Source organism: Lagopus leucura, unplaced genomic scaffold (genome assembly GCF_019238085.1).
Source record: "Lagopus leucura isolate 7727_CA_CO unplaced genomic scaffold, USGS_WTPT01 Super-Scaffold_100157, whole genome shotgun sequence".
Classification (NCBI taxonomy): domain Eukaryota; kingdom Metazoa; phylum Chordata; class Aves; order Galliformes; family Phasianidae; genus Lagopus; species Lagopus leucura.
This window is the reverse complement of record NW_024962334.1, coordinates 31,286,307-31,302,147: the sequence shown is the minus strand read 5'-3', so window position 1 is coordinate 31,302,147 and position 15,841 is coordinate 31,286,307. Positions and strand designations below refer to the sequence as shown.

General features: G+C 38.3%; 1 protein-coding gene across 1 annotated transcript in view; it reads left to right on the top strand.

Moving 5' to 3' along the window:
* The window catches only part of CUBN (cubilin), a 139,914-nt gene that overhangs the window by 70,176 nt on the left and 53,897 nt on the right, over positions 1-15,841 (top strand). The window contains exons 31-37 of the mRNA XM_042888520.1: positions 2,825-2,999; positions 4,694-4,875; positions 10,389-10,545; positions 11,531-11,647; positions 13,906-14,019; positions 15,260-15,388; positions 15,663-15,795. Coding sequence (XP_042744454.1) covers positions 2,825-2,999; positions 4,694-4,875; positions 10,389-10,545; positions 11,531-11,647; positions 13,906-14,019; positions 15,260-15,388; positions 15,663-15,795 — 1,007 coding nt within the window. The remainder of the gene's footprint in view (positions 1-2,824; positions 3,000-4,693; positions 4,876-10,388; positions 10,546-11,530; positions 11,648-13,905; positions 14,020-15,259; positions 15,389-15,662; positions 15,796-15,841) is intronic.

The window sequence follows — 15,841 nt, the reverse complement described above, 5'->3', positions numbered from 1 at the left end:
CATGCTACAGATTAGATGCATATTAGAAACTCTTGCTGTTTCCTTGGCCACATAGCTTCTCCAGGCAGGTTTAAATGATTAAGAACATGTGTTCCTGCTAAGTCCCATGCTGTGGCTCTGACTCAGAGAGATATACCACGAACACATTTTAAAATTCACATTCTGTGCAGACTTCTGACAAATGCAATTGTCATTGGGCCTTACAGGCAGCCAAGCAGTGACATTTTACTGAAAAGACTGAGGTTCCAGTGGACAAACATGCTTCTTCCCTAGACTATGACTGCTTCCTAACCAAGTCTTAATCTGAGCTGTGATTTCATCCATTCTGACTTCTGAATGCTTTGAAAAGATTGATTAGACAGAGGGACCATTATCCATTCAACCATGTAGACTCCCTGCAGAAAGCAAAAAACTGCTAGTCTTAGACAAAATTAATATATTTAAGCTATTAAGCCTGTGTAATCAGCCACTGAAACAAGATACAATCTTCTGAACATCTAAGAGACTGTGACAGAATTCATTCCTTGTTTCTTTTGGGGGTTGAAGCTTCAGCTTCTGAAATGCCACATTACCCTGATGTCACTCCATGTTTTTTCCTTTTATATTTCTTTGTACCTCTAATGGCAGAGCAGCATCAGGCAGTGCGAGCAGCTGGTGTGCACAATATCCATGAAATTATGTAGCACTGCGCTACACTTATCCCTGAAGGTGATGGAGCTAGTTCAGCTATTTGTAAGATTTACTCAGATGTTTAACTTGGACAGAACACAAACAACTTCTGAGGTTAGAAAGTGTCTGGCAGGGCTTGTTCAAACACTAAGTTTGCTCTCGTCTAGAAGTGATGAGGGGCAAAAAGGCCTTACAGAAGACTGATTCTTTTGGCATTGTCACTTTTTGAAAGAGATTCATGGATTGCTTTTTTTCAACCTTATTCATGTTTATGAGACTAAGAAAATACTGGATCAGGCTTGGGTTGTTACTGCTGGGAAAATCTTGATGGGATCTGTTGACCAACCTTCCTATTTCCCAGTTTTGTTGTTAGAACTTGCCATTCTCTAGTTCAGGGTTTGAATTTATTATGTAATATCTTCAGATACAACCAGAATAGTTTTTCTATCTGTTGTTGTTCTATCTATAGCTAGTTCAGTTATGGAAAGATAGTGGCACACTAGTTCAGCTAGTTCAGTTATGGAAAGATAATGGCACACTCTTGTTTGATGTCTCCAACAATTTTGACATTTAAGGTTACTGTCAAGCTGTCTTTTGTAGCTGCTGTCTCATGAGAAACATTTCCATGGAAGGTGGAGACTGTAGTATCAGACAGTGTTTCATTAACATACATGAAGCCATTGGGTACCAAAATAGCATCTGTTTTTTAAAATTGTGCTGAGCGTGTGTATTGTCTATGGCTATAAGAGGGAAGACTGAGGAAGATGAGCCAGTTCCACCAGTTAAAAATGGGCTCAAACTAAGATCCTCCCACATCTCTTTTGAAAAACAAAACACAGGATTAGCAAGGCTCCAGGGCTGCCATTTAATTCACTTGAATTGCAATAAATTTCATTATAAAGTGCACAATACCGATGACGATGTAGTGATGGTTTTCTAGTTTATAACTGCCTGAGGTATGCTTTACCAAATAAGAAATTCCAGCTCTTGAATGTCATTTTTTTTTCTTTTTTCTTTTTTCTTTTTTTCTTTTTTTTTAACTGTGGCAAATATGTATGGTATGTAGCTCACTATGAAAGTAATACTTTCTACTTCTTTCCGTGGGAACTACAATAGCTACAAACAGCGTAACAACACTACTTGATAAAGCAAATTCTCTGCATAAAGTAGTTTTTCAGTGTAGCTACTACTATTAGCTGATTCACATGGATGAGCAGATCAAGATGTTCTTCATTTCATGATGGCCATCTGGAACATGGTTTGTCTTCCACTTCACTGTTGCCACTGCTGAAATGCACCATTCACTACCTCACTGTGCTGACATCCACTGTTTGTTCTCCATAAATATTCAGGAAACACCAGTGAATGTCCACTGGTGCCATTGTTTTCCACATGGAGGAATTCAGTTCCACATCTTTGCTCCATATGCACATCCATGTCAGACACCATTCTGTCAGACTGCCCCTCTGCTGCCACCAGTCACACAGCAACAAAATATAACAGAATATTGATGAGAAGGTTTCAATCTGTACTGCCATGCCACCAACATCCGCCTCAGACTCTGTGGGCCAGCATAATCAAATAAAAGGTGTCACTTTTTGGAGCAGCCCTGTATATATATCCTTGTTCCCATAGAGGATTATTATATTGTAGTTTACAGGACCAAAATTTTGTGTTTTGGATTCTGATTCTGCTGTTGAAATTAATAAAATTGCAACTTTTTGTTTCAATAGAAAGTGATAAAATCTAGCCCCGATTAAAATAAAATAAATCAGTCTTACCTGTGCAAAATATCAGCAAAAATTCCTGCAAAGATATATAGTTTGTTTTCACAAGCGCATAAAAATGTTTTTTTATGTTTCCACAGAAACAAGGTAATAACTGTAGAGGGATCAGTGAAGAAGAATGTAGCAAAGTCCCCAAAGCAAAAAGTTCTTATTTGATACAAAGCTGTTTTGAACTCTCATTCTGTTCTGGATGGTGCATATACAAAATAAACTTGCACAGAAAGTAACCTTATTATCCACTTTGCTTTTAAAATGTGGAATCACTTTCAATATTACAAGAGATTTTTATTCTCCGAAACATTTCTCTCTTTTCTATGTGGCAGATGGGTTCTTTTAAAAATATTACCAGTGTTTTCTTCCATTTCTAGGTCTTTGGTGGCCCTGATTTCCTCTCTCCCAGACTAGCCCAGCTGTGTATTTCAAGATCAGCACAGAACCCCCTCCTGGTCTCTACCACTGGTAATTCAGCTGTTGTCCGTTTCAAGACAGATGAAGCAGTGACTGGGAAAGGTTTCAATGCTTCCTGGCAAGAAAATCCACATGGTGAGTGTACTGATTAGTTCTATGAGAAATTCAGGAAGTCAGAATTGAGGATTAGCCATGCAAGCATGTAGATAACCAGTATAAGATTAAGAGCTAAGGGTGAATTTGGGTGTTACTGGATGCAGTAACACTAAGAGAGACTGAAAAACGCCCAGAGGGGAAAAAGAAAGAAAACAATTAGCTCAAATTCATAGGCCCACCTATATATTTATACAGGCTACCTTGTTGGGGTTTTTTCTCTAAAAAATTAATCAGGGCATTTTTGTAATCATAAAGGAACTTCATGGTAGTAAAATACTCTTCTGCCCTTCTCTACCCACCTCACACGAATTATTAGTCCTGTATTAGCCAAATAATGCTTCTGTTTTTAAATCATAAAATGAAAAAGATCTGAAAACGTGGCTTTACTTGAAGAACTTGGTGACCTCCACAAATATTTGGCGTGATTACTAAATACTTGAACTCCGTAAGGTTCATCCATCCCACCTGTGATTATTTGTTCAAAGCCTTACTGGTAATAAGTAAAAGAAGAGACATGCTTAAAAGATCCAACACATGTTTCTATATGGGAGTTCTCATGAAAAGGCCAATTATTGGTAACTAATTGCAGTGAAGAATGAAGGGAGGCAGATTTTAATTCTGGCAGTTTTGCTTGATTAAGCACACTGATTCATTCATTTGTCAAGGTTTATATTTTTCCATTCTCACAAGTTTTGTGAAAAAAAACACAAGATTTTTTTAATAAATGATCAGTTTGCAATACTTCTCTGAATTAATCCCCTTCCAAGATCTGGTGGCTTATTTTTTATTCTTAGATCCCCTGAGGCTTTCTCATCACTTCATAGCATTTTGCCTGTTGTGCTCTCAGCCTCCCTATAGCCTCTGAATACCTTCTCTTCAGAATGCAGTAATGCTATAGTATTTATTCTTTCAGCAGGTTGTCTCTGTCTCCAGCAGAGACAGCATGTCTTTCTGTCACCCTCCTCCATCCCTCTACAAACTATGAAAATCCATGTGTTTTTTCCCACTGAAAGCCATGGCACTTCTATCACAGGATCCATTATTCTTTTTGCTCAGATATTCACGAGCACTGGATCAGTTACGGACAGAAATATCCAGATGTTGACTGGAGTGCTTAGGGAGTCCTCAGCTGTATGGATAGAGAAGTAGGAACTTCAAAGCTTGCAAATATTTTACTGCTCATGGGGAAAGGGGAACTCCTAGCTTTCTTGATATATTCAGAAATATTTTTTTGTTCTCAGCTAGGCCTAGTCATTGCTTTCTCAGTATGCAAGGTTATTATACTTTCTCAGTATGAGGCTATTGTGATTCATGTGTAAAAGGTCTGTGGCATTCACATGAGTGGTATTTTTAATTGCTTTTTTAATATTTAGGGTAGAGGAATACCAGCATTAACTTCAGACTCAAAGACATCTACTATCCAGCCTGGGACTGGAAAGGAACATTGTTTTTGCATATTCATCAACAATGAAAGGTTATATTTTCCTAGCAATAATTTCCCATTGATTTTCATTGCAGACAGGGCCATGTGTCAGTTGGAACACTCATATTACATGAGTTCAATGCAGAAAATAAAATGATGGAAACGTTCTTCCCTCAGTTTAAAAATAGACATGTATTCTTACTAGAGATAAAAGAGCAGTTGTGATGAAAGCTGATGATATCTTTTTCAGGCTGTGGTGGTATTTTTCAAGCTACCAATGGGGAAATCCATTCTCCAAACTATCCTGAGCCTTATAGTAACAACACAGACTGTTCTTGGCTTATCCAAGTTGACTCCAGCCACAGAGTCCTATTGAACTTCACGGATTTTGACCTCGAAGATCACCATTCATGTAACTATGACAACGTTACTGTAAGTAACTATAGAAATTTCAAAAGTTTCCTTAATGAATCTGAAGAAATTCTTGCAAAAGAGGAAGCTTACTGTGCAATTTAGGCTACAGTTAATTTCAGGGTGTTAGTTGCATAGTCATGTTCTGTATTTATTCACAGACAAACTAAGGCTTAAATTTTAAGTTAAATAGTTATGATTTCCCTTTGCTTCACCAATGAAACAGTCTCTGCATTATTCCAGGTTTCCACTTTATCTGGAAAGGTCTTTTCTTGAAAGCAGTCATGCTGCATCCTAGCACCACATTTTTCTTTTAGATGGTGTGCTTTATGTAGTTTTAAAGGAATAGCCCTCTATATCGATACATGGCTGTTAAGACATCTTTTTCCATTTTAATTATAACGTAGTTTACCACAGCTTGCATCAAATGACTGCCCACACATATACCAGATTGACCATACTCTATTGCAAAACTCAGGTGAGAGGGAGGTCTATATACAGACAGAAGTTGGGGCTTTGTGTATGCCCAATGTATTCGGGTATGCATTAGTTCAATTGCTTCATTGAGGACACTGGTCTCTTAAAAGCCTCATGTTGCTGTGGTTTTGTAAGCTTTTGTTGATATCACAGAAATTCAAGTTGCTGTTCAACCAGTGCACAACAATGAAGAACTCTCCACATCTCCACTTGGCCTCTTAGGAGCAGGGACATGAAATCCTGACCTTTGATGTCAGATTGCACTTCACTCAGTACAAAAGCATGTGTGATCAGCAGCCGCCGGATAAAGCACAGTGGCTGTCGCCCAAAATCCAGCTTTCTTCTCCTTGATAAAATGTTATTCTGAGGGGACGAAGTTTGGCAGGGGCTGAGAATCTTTTGAAAACAGCATCAGTTTTAACAAGATTGCCTTGTAAAGCTCGTTTTTACTGAACCAGAAAAAAAAGAAATGTCTCCATTTTGCTGAGCAGAACTGGAGGTTTCATTTGGCCACAAAGCATTTTTTTAAAATTAAATTTTATTTTTTTTTCTGGTTCTGAAGCAAGGTGACTGTTGAAAGGGAAAGTCTGTTGGAAGAATATCATAGTCCTCTATGGTATCTCACAGAAGCAGCCCAGACAAAAACATCTGAAATGGTAGCACTGGTAAAAGTGGGGAAAAAAATCCCATCCCAAACCAAACTAAAACAAAACAGAACTAAAAAAAAAAATGTACACAAATTAAGAATTCTGAAAAGATCTGATATGCATTCTTCTTTTTTACACCTGATGCCAATGGATGTATGTACCTATCTAAACACACTGTAGACTTACTGCCTTTGTAGGCTGCATGTGGGCACTTGGTTTCTACTCAGTGAAAAGCACACACCCTTCAGCTAGCAGTAGAGAAGTGGCTTCACATGCAGCAGAATTTGTAGGCCACTGCAGCACACTGACTTTTTTTTACTGCTACAGTATCTGTTATTTGCTTTTGCTTTTTGTTTTGTTGGGAGAATGATGGAGGAAGACGCTGCTGATCAGCCTGTGCTGTGAAAACATGTCTGAAGCAGCAATATGAGCAGGGAGGGAGATGCATCTCTAATGCAGGCATCAATCACCACCTGCCAAGAGGAGGGTAGTTTGAAAATGGACGAGGAAGAAGGCTCATTTGAAACCAAGAGATAATAAAGGGCTCTGTAAAAGGTGGGAAATAACTCTTTAGCCCCAGTGCAGGGGAATCATAAGGGAAATGAAGGACTGGATGGGATTTCTTTGTATTCCTAGTAAGCCAGTGAGCTGAAAATCACTTTGTATTCCTCTTGTTACAAGGCACAATGTAAGAGAGCAGAGATGGGATACAGAGAGTGACTAAAAATGCATGAGTAGATGTATGACTGTGAATGGTTTAGGAAACACATTCCAAAAGAAGCATAACTGGAAAATATGGGCAGCTAAGGAAGCTGGTGGGCTGTTTTTCTCTCTCTAATATAGGAACAGTTACTGTGTATGAGTAACACAGTGGTTCCACCCTTTTATATTTCTGATTCTCTTTTTGTTGTTGTTCTGGATATCTGTTTACTGTTATGGGTTTTATTTGTTTGAAGTTCTCTTGGGGTTCACCTCCACCCTTAAGCATACCAGTGCACTTTTCCTTCATCCATTCTAGACCCACTCGTTTTTCCTTGTGGTACAACACGAGATGTAATATGTAGCCATAGTATTGTTTGTCTGTTTTTTGATGAGCTTCTTTCTCTGGGTTTTGTCCTTATTTATTTTTCTGAAATATTTCTACGATGTATCTTTTTCTGTGGGAAAGTCTAAGGTCTATTTTTTCTCAAAAATTTGCTATTGCACCATTATTGCATGAGCAAAATGGGGGGAAGGCAAATGCTCAAGTCTGCTGCTTCTTGAATGTGCTGCATTTGCAAAAAGCCCAGTGCATTTTTCATTTCCGCTCAATGATTTCGTACCTGAATTGTATCACAAATCTGGATTCAGATGAATTAATTTTAAGCATAGAGCTGTAACCTGTAACTGCTCTGATCTCCCTCTGGAGCAAAGGGATGAACAGAGCAGTCCCAGCTACCAAAAACACATTCCTGTACTCCTGAATTTAGGTGTTTCCTGTTTCTGTGCCTAAATTCTGTATTTTATCTGTTCTTGGAAGAGATGAACAGCTCTTCATCTGTCAAATGTGTATATATATAGCTTTTACTTCTGGTCTTGTATATAACTTGGTTGTGTTCTGTAAAAAGTATAAGCACAAGGCACTGGACAGGGTTAGGAAAAATAGTTTATTGTTTTCAGTGCCTTATTAAATAAATGTTATTTTTCTTTCCTGTTTCAGTATAACAAGTAATACACAGGAATGTAGAAAACCTCTGGAAGCTAGAAAGGAGGTTGCAACTTCTTTTATTCTGTGTGCTGTCAGAGAGGATCTTCCAAGAGAGGGCAGTGATATGTGGCATTCCTATGGCTGAGTAGATAAAAATTATCATCATCATTTTGTCATGTGCTTTTGCAGGTTACATTTTAGCAAGCAGTTCATTGTATAAAGGGAAGAGAAAATTGCAGCTACCCACAATACAAAGGAAAAGTTAGCTTTTAAGTCACCAGAGAGGCATTCTTCATATGTTTTCAAAATAACTTCAAGAAGTTGCAGATGGACTTTCCGGAACTGATGTGTGAATATTGTGGTTTCTGATCTAGATTCAAGACTGTAATCCCCCTACAAGCCAATAAATAGGAGTTTGGCAAAAATGTAGCAGCATGTGCAAATACTCCTGCTTAGTTTGTAGTTGCCACAACTCCTAAGAGCTGCTGCTGTATCTCACTAATGCTTGTGCTGAGCTGTTGCTGGAATCAGATTTTTAGCAAGCATAAAGGCCAGGAGCCTTCCCTGCCCCTAGGAAACAGCACTATTCTTCAAGCACTCTGCCCAGAAACAGCTAATAGACTTGATTTAGAAAACATTCCTCTAACTTCATGCTCTTTCTGTATTACTACAGAAAGACCTCTTTCTTTCAGAAAGCTCTTGGAATGAAGTATCTACTTAGTCTCTGACATTACTCATCCTTAATGTCCTCCCTAGTGAGGAAGTTTAACTACTGCAGTCTCATAATTGCTCATGTGTCAATGTTCAGATCTCATGCAGTGGCACAGAACAACAAAACCAGCAGTTTGCGTGAACTATAGTCGGGCCCTCTGTCTGCTTTCTATCAGTGCATTGCTTATTCTCAGCTCTGGCATTCAGATAAGAACTTCTCAGCAGTGTACAGGGAAAGAACTTTCATTCTTTCAGGGAAAGTACCTTCATTCCTAAGGGTTATTTCCTTAGTCATTACTTTTTTGCATTCCGTGGCTTAAGGTTTTTAACAACAGGCAATCTGGTTTACATACAGAAGGTATGTACAGCAGAAGAATAAGTATTGCAAAGTATGTATTAAAGAGATGCCAAGAAAGGAGAAAAGGTTGAATGGATGGATATCATGGTTCTCTTTACAAGGTAATAATTTGTACAGACACTGCAGTACACTTAATACTCAGTCACAAGGTCTCACAAAGCTAACCAGTGTTATTTGCCTGAGGGCAAATGTTTAATTCATGGTACTGCACTGGCCAAGAAGGATATGCCAGTGGATTAAAGAGGAGTGTTGTCCTTTGTTCCTCAACTCTGAGGACTATTAGAGACAGGTCAGCTTTTCCTCAGCTACTGTTTTTGTACATTTGTTTCATTAATGTGCTCAGGGGTCCTCAAACAGGGGAGGCGTAAACATCGTGCCATACAGTCTAGTTGCAAATGTTTATTTTATCAGTGCTGCACTGAGCAGCCTTTATGGAATTTGAGGTACTTGCAAGCAAAAGAAGAGCACTAATGAAAAGTAGATTTCTTCTAACAGAATGACATTATTTTGACCTAAGTGGAGGCTTATATAGCTTTTTAATATCCTAGCATCTTAGTGTCTTTCAGTACTCTCACTATCCCGTATTTTTTTCCGTTTTGCTGTAGGAAGCTGAGTAATAGGTTATACTAAATGACAGGCTTGCTGCTGTATAGGATATTAATGCTGAAACAGGAACTGAAGTCAACACTTGCTGCTGCCCAGTAGCTCGAAGACTTTTCCTGATGTCTCTTGTGCTCACCACTGCTGAAACCAGGCACAAGGGCTGTGGGGGTGGTCCATGACTCTAAACACGTTTGCAGTGAATCATGTCTACAAAAGATTAATGGGACACTCTGAGATTGTGGCTGTTTTTCCTTGTTGTTTTTTCTTTAAATATAATTTTGATGTTGCTTTAGCTAGAAACTCGTGAGTTTTAACTTCACTATCCTTTCCTTCTTATTTTGAAATAAAGAAGAAGAAAACAAAATTATCTGCTGTAAGGGCAAAAAAGAGAAGGAAGGCATTGTGGCAAAATTAAAAGTGAATTTTTAGAAAACCATCTTTGCTGTCTTCCTCTTTTTTAACTCTTCTTTGCCCTCTGCCTCAGTAGCGTCTTATGTGCGTGAGTGTAATTCAACACAATAAAGCCATTATAAAACATAGTTATATGGACTCTGATAACTAATGCTGGGTACAAGTATCTAAAAGCCATAAACCCAGCGTCTACTTTCTTTGCACACAGTCATTGCTCATACTGTTGCAGTAGTTGCATGTTAGAGTCAATTTGAATGCCTTTTCTGAGGCAAGATTTGGGATTAACTGAATGAAAACTACATAGGAACTCATTTTAGACATTAACTGGAAAAAAAGGTGTATGGGATTATCTAGATTGTTAATGGAGGATAACCACCATACTGGATACACACAGAGAAAATGGTTACATGATACATTTTTGTTACAAAGATTACAGTAGCTTCAGGCTGAAATACTTGAATTTTTTGGAAACAGCAATAGAATTAAGACAGGCAATGTGCAAGTGGTTTGCACTATTCGTGCCAGGGCTGTGTCAGGGTCAAAGTGCATAAAATGTAAAAGAGAGAGTGAAGTAAAGTGAAACAACTGTTCTCAAAATGCCTATTAAAACCTAGTACTTAATTTAACCTTTTCATAACAGGTGTATGATGGTCCTAGCAGTGAAGCACAGCTTCTTAGAAAACTCTGTGGGACAGAACATCCTTCTCCTATCACATCCTCCAGGAATCAGATGTACGTCCGGCTGCGCTCTGATGGAACCTTGCAGCACAGGGGCTTCAGTGCTCGCTTTAGTGAAGGTAGTTTCTTCATTTGCATTAGCATGTATTTAACCAGCCACCAATCAGTTTGCATTACAGACAGTCTTTTAGCACAGCTGTATAGCTCTAACAGGATGGAATTTTTCCAAATTATGGATTAAAATATTTAAAATCTAAGGATCATCTTAGATTCTTGGGGAAAAAAAAATTGCCTTTTATTGAGTAGGTAAAATTCAATTTTGTCTGGTACTGCTGATGACGTCCGTGAGTTCAGACTTGCAAAATCTAACAAACACCAGCTTCTCTCTTTCTGTGAAACCTTGTAAATTCTATCTCCTGCTGGATTTTTTAGGCAGCACAGCATGATGAACGGATCTCGGTCTTTGGTACCTCGCTTTCCATTCTGCACTATAAACTCAGAACAGGGAGGGTTTGTGATGAGTCAGTATGCTTAGAAACTAGGCGTGATAGCATTCAGCACTCAGCCAAAGATGCAGTCAGCCACACACTTGCATATGTGCAGCATTTCACACAAATGCCATTTTGTTGATGCAGCTCACAAGAGGGTAATGCTAATGAAACATGATGCTGTCCTGAGGCATTGGAGGTTTCTGGATATTTTCTTAGGACTTTTTTCCTGCCTAGCTACCAGTATAGGCAAATGATTAGATAAGTGGGGGTATGATTGGATCACCTTGAAATCAAGTTATTTTGGTCCCAAAGTTGCTCTTCTTGGCTATGAGGAACTGACAAAGATGAGATCTGCTCCCAGGTCATTCTGGTTCCTCAGGAGGTCAACCAGGCGCAATATCATTTATGAACTTGTGTCAAGAAGCTACAGCAGGTTCTAGGAGGTAGTCCTTAAGTCTCTATTTCTACTGATTACTGTCATGGATTTTATCCTTATAAAAATTGCTGTTGAATATTATCTCTTATTTATTTTTGCTACAAATTCTAATATTTGTGTTTTATATATACAAATAATTTTGTGTATAAATGTGAATGTATGTGTTTTATTCTAAAGCATGTGGAAGTTTCATAGAGTCAGATTCAGTTGGGGCAGCAATTTCCTCTCCTCTGTATCCTGCCAAATACCCAAACAATCAGAACTGCAGCTGGATTATTCAGGCTCAGGAACCATGTAAGTGAAAACATCTTTTATAGTTAGCTTGGATGACTAATATCCTCATCTTCTTTTCTGTTATAACAATACAAAATTCCTCCTTGATTTCTCTAGGAAGTTCTGCATCCTGACAGTTGGAGAGAGTGTGGCTCTCCTAATTTATCCTAAATTAGATTTTACTGTAAAAAGTCTAGGGTAATGTGAGGTAAACAGTTTACAGCTTTGTCACCTTATCTGTTTTACTGTGACCCAAGTTCTGAAATTATAAATGAGATGTTGAATATTATGTGAAGCTGGATTCCTCTTTGAGAAAATCTAAGGGCTTATATATATTTAAAACACCTGTATTCATCTGACATTATTTTGGTCTGGATTTTTCATGCCAGAATTATGTTACATCAGATCTACAATGTTAACAAAATAAAAAATAAAAAAAATAAAAGAAAAAAAGATTTTTTTTTAATTAAATAATGAGAAAAGTTATGGAGAAATTTCAATTTAAAATACAAATGAAAAAGAATATAAATAAACTGGTCCTGTGTACATAAATATGCCCTCAGATTCCCTATTTTTAAATAAATTTGTAGTTGATGCTAAGATACCAAAGATCTTCCACCAAGAACTGTTATTACCTTGAATGTACAGCATTAAATTTACATGGTATAGAATTTCTTAAAAATAGGTACAACTGGGTTGTAGTGTTCTGGTAACATAATTAAAAAATGAATGTTTATTTTTAATAGCTACTACTGAATTTCACTTGTTCATCTGATATCTAGCCGTTGTTATTAAAATCACAGAAGGTTCCAACCATATTTATAACTTTATTTTGCTAAGTTATGAAACAAAGATCAGTTTGCCAAAGAAAACAAAAAATCAGAATATAAGCACTAGGTTTTTAGGCATAGGTTGTAATGCATATCCATGAAAAGGACATAATCAGAACTGTCTTCTGCCTATATAACATTTGTTTATGAAGACAGACATTTCTTGGATCTAGGTTGAAAAGTCAAACGTAACTGTTGTCACCTGATTTACATCAGTATGAGAGGTCAGAACAATCCAGGTTAAGTATCTGTGTATGCAGTGACATCCTTCACCAGGACCACTGCATACCACACATGGCATTGTTTTACCAGTCCCAGTGTTACAGGACACAGACATACAGAACAGATTTAGCCAGTGGCAAACCAGAGCATAGAATTCTTGCTCTGCTTTTACTGTGCACACCAAGTCTCCTGCTCTTGCCTCCCACTGTGGTTTTACTTTTTATTTTGTAACCTGAGGACCTACATTGACAACTGTAATTGATTGACTGGACTGGGACACAAGGGTGTCCAACACATGGATTTTGTAGTTGAATACCAATCAGTGGCACCCCGCTGAATGCAGTGCCTGGGACCATGTCTGTCACCTCAGCTTATTCTAACTAATTATAGCCCAGTGAAAAGCAAAGTACTTGTGTCAAATTCATACTTGGTTGGAGAAGGCTTCATTATCATCTAAATCATGAGCCTCTTTTTCCAACCCACTTGAACTGCATCAATGCTCTGAGGCCAGGACTGACTATCCTCACAGAGGGTGAGTGTTGAGGAAAACCACTATTCTTCCATTTGTGACTTCACCTTTGTTCATATCAGAAAAGCCAAAGCAATATGAGAGTCAAAAATACCCTGAGTCAGAAATCATCTTTTTCAGGATGTAGCCTGCAGACTGAGGGTGTGGAAAATCCAATTCCATACAAATATAGCTGAGGGTGGTTAATGATCCTTTAACCAGTCCGATTGATGTATGTGGAACGTTACAAAACGATGAAAGGTCCAGCTCTTTCTAAGCCTGGAGCAGGGCAGTGCCAGTTCACATTTTGTCCAAATCTATTGTATAGATTGCAAAGGGACAGAGGGTCACAGATGTGTAGAAATAAGTTTTGTTTTTCAGTTTGTGTAAATTTTCCATGCTGTATTTGCAGACTTTTTCAGTATATAATGAAACTGTTCAGCTGTTAGGAAATTTAGTTTGATGTCTGTCTGTTAAATCCCACACTTATCATGTTAATTGTATTAGAAAGTACTGAAATATGAAGAGATTTATCAGGATCTTTGCAGTAAGCACTGATGTACTTCACTCCACCTATCAAAGATTAAACTAGTTCAGATGTTATTCTTTATGGAAACTGGTTGACTTCAAGGGAGAAAAGAGTACATTTGTCTAGATATAATAGTTTCTCTGTGAAATGCCAAACTCCATTTTAACTTTTTATACTTTGCTGTTGCCAGTCAACCACATCACACTGTCCTTCACTGATTTTGATATTGAAAATAATGGACAGAACTGTACAATGGATTTTGTGGAGATTTTGGATGGGAATAACTACGACGCTCCCCTTCAAGGTAATGTGCCTTTTCCTTTTTTATCTCATGTATGGGACTACACTCAAGGTAATTAGGTTTTCTTGAGTGTCTTGTAGCTTAGTATTTTTTTTCTGATAAAAGAAGTTCCCATTGCCAGTCTAATCAGAGGAGACTGTAGCTGGCGGAATAAGACTTTGGTGTGAAAAACGTGGCCCTCCCAGGCTCTGCTAATGTGCAGTGGACCTGACTCCAGCTGCCTTTTCCTTCCTCTCCATCAGAACAATATAGGAAATCAAGCAATTCAGTTTAAAGTGAAATCTAGGTTACAAAAATGTAGTGCAACTTCCCTCATGAGTCACACTGAACGCATGTGAAGAAAGTTGCAGAATTCTGGGAACAGAAAATGAATAAATGGATTTTCTTGAAACCCTGGAAAACCTGAATTTCTGCTTGTTCCTGATTTTTCTACAGCTTCCTTCATACATGTTTGTCCAGAGCCACCACTTTCAAGGAGAGGAGCAGCCTGAGCAATAAAGACCAATGCTTACACTGCTAGGAAGCCATGAGACAGACCTGGCCATAGATATCCCCAGAGTTGTCATGAATTTCCTTCCTGGAAAATTCAGAACAGATGTGACTGATTCTGTTCTCCTTTACATGACTTTTGTATATAATTTCTTGACAGGAGTAGGGTTGCATTCAATATAAATGGCTTGTAACTGGGAGCAGAATTATTTTTCTTGTCTCCTATCCTCCAGTTTCACCTGGGAAGATGAGCAGGGCACTTGGCTGTTACCTTTTTGCTCTCAGATGACTTTCTTTCAGATCATGATTCACATTCTTAATTCTCATATTACAATCTGTTATAGGAGAACTCTTCTGTTATTTGTTGCTTCTTTTTTTTTTTTCGTTAGAAACTCAGTGAAATAGAAACTACTGACAGATTTATTTGGTTTTGGAAGTATATATTTTTTAATTAGGCTGCAATTTGTGGGTAGAGTGAATGCAAGAGCTCAAGGACAGGATATCCATTGATTAGGGTGCCTGGAAGGCAGGAAGTCCCAGTTCAAATTCTTTCTCAGTTAAAAAAAAAATAAAATAGTCCAGTAGAGTGTGTTCTCTGCTAATATGATATTTCAATTTTATGTGGATGTAACTGACAAATGCAATTATAAGCAATGTTGCTCTTAGCTGCTGTCAGGCACTAACCCTAAATGTAAGATTATTAAAAGTAATTGCGTGCTGAATGCTGCTTTCACTCTGGCCTGTTCTCTTTCAGGCCGTTACTGTGGTACTACCATGCCACATCCTGTCACTTCTTTTGGTAATGCTTTGGTGGTCAACTTCATCTCTAACAACAACATTACTGCCAGAGGCTTCCATGCCACCTATGCTGCATCATCATCATGTAAGTCTATATGACAGATATTGCTAGTTTATATCTCTGATTTTTTTAAAAGAAAGACTACATCTTGTATCTCTTTGGCTCCCTGGCATTCCCTCTGTTGTAATCCCCTGTTGCCTTTCCTCTTGTTGGATGAGGTTTTAGGAAGGATATCTACAAATCAAAGAACAGCAAGACAAGACACAATGCGTTCTTGATTAGCAAATGCTCTGGCTCCATCAAGGTATTTGTATACTGTCATCATTCTCAAGCCTCTGCTGTCTCCTTATTCTTGCAGCTTGCGGAGGTACTTTCCACATGGACAGAGGAGCTTTCAACAGCCCTGGCTATCCCGAGCCGTATCCACTCAACACCGAGTGTGTCTGGACAATTCTCAGCTCCCCTGGCAACCGGCTGCAGCTGTCCTTCATGTAAATGCATTGCCAGGGGTTATTACTCAGCCCCTTTAACAGAGCT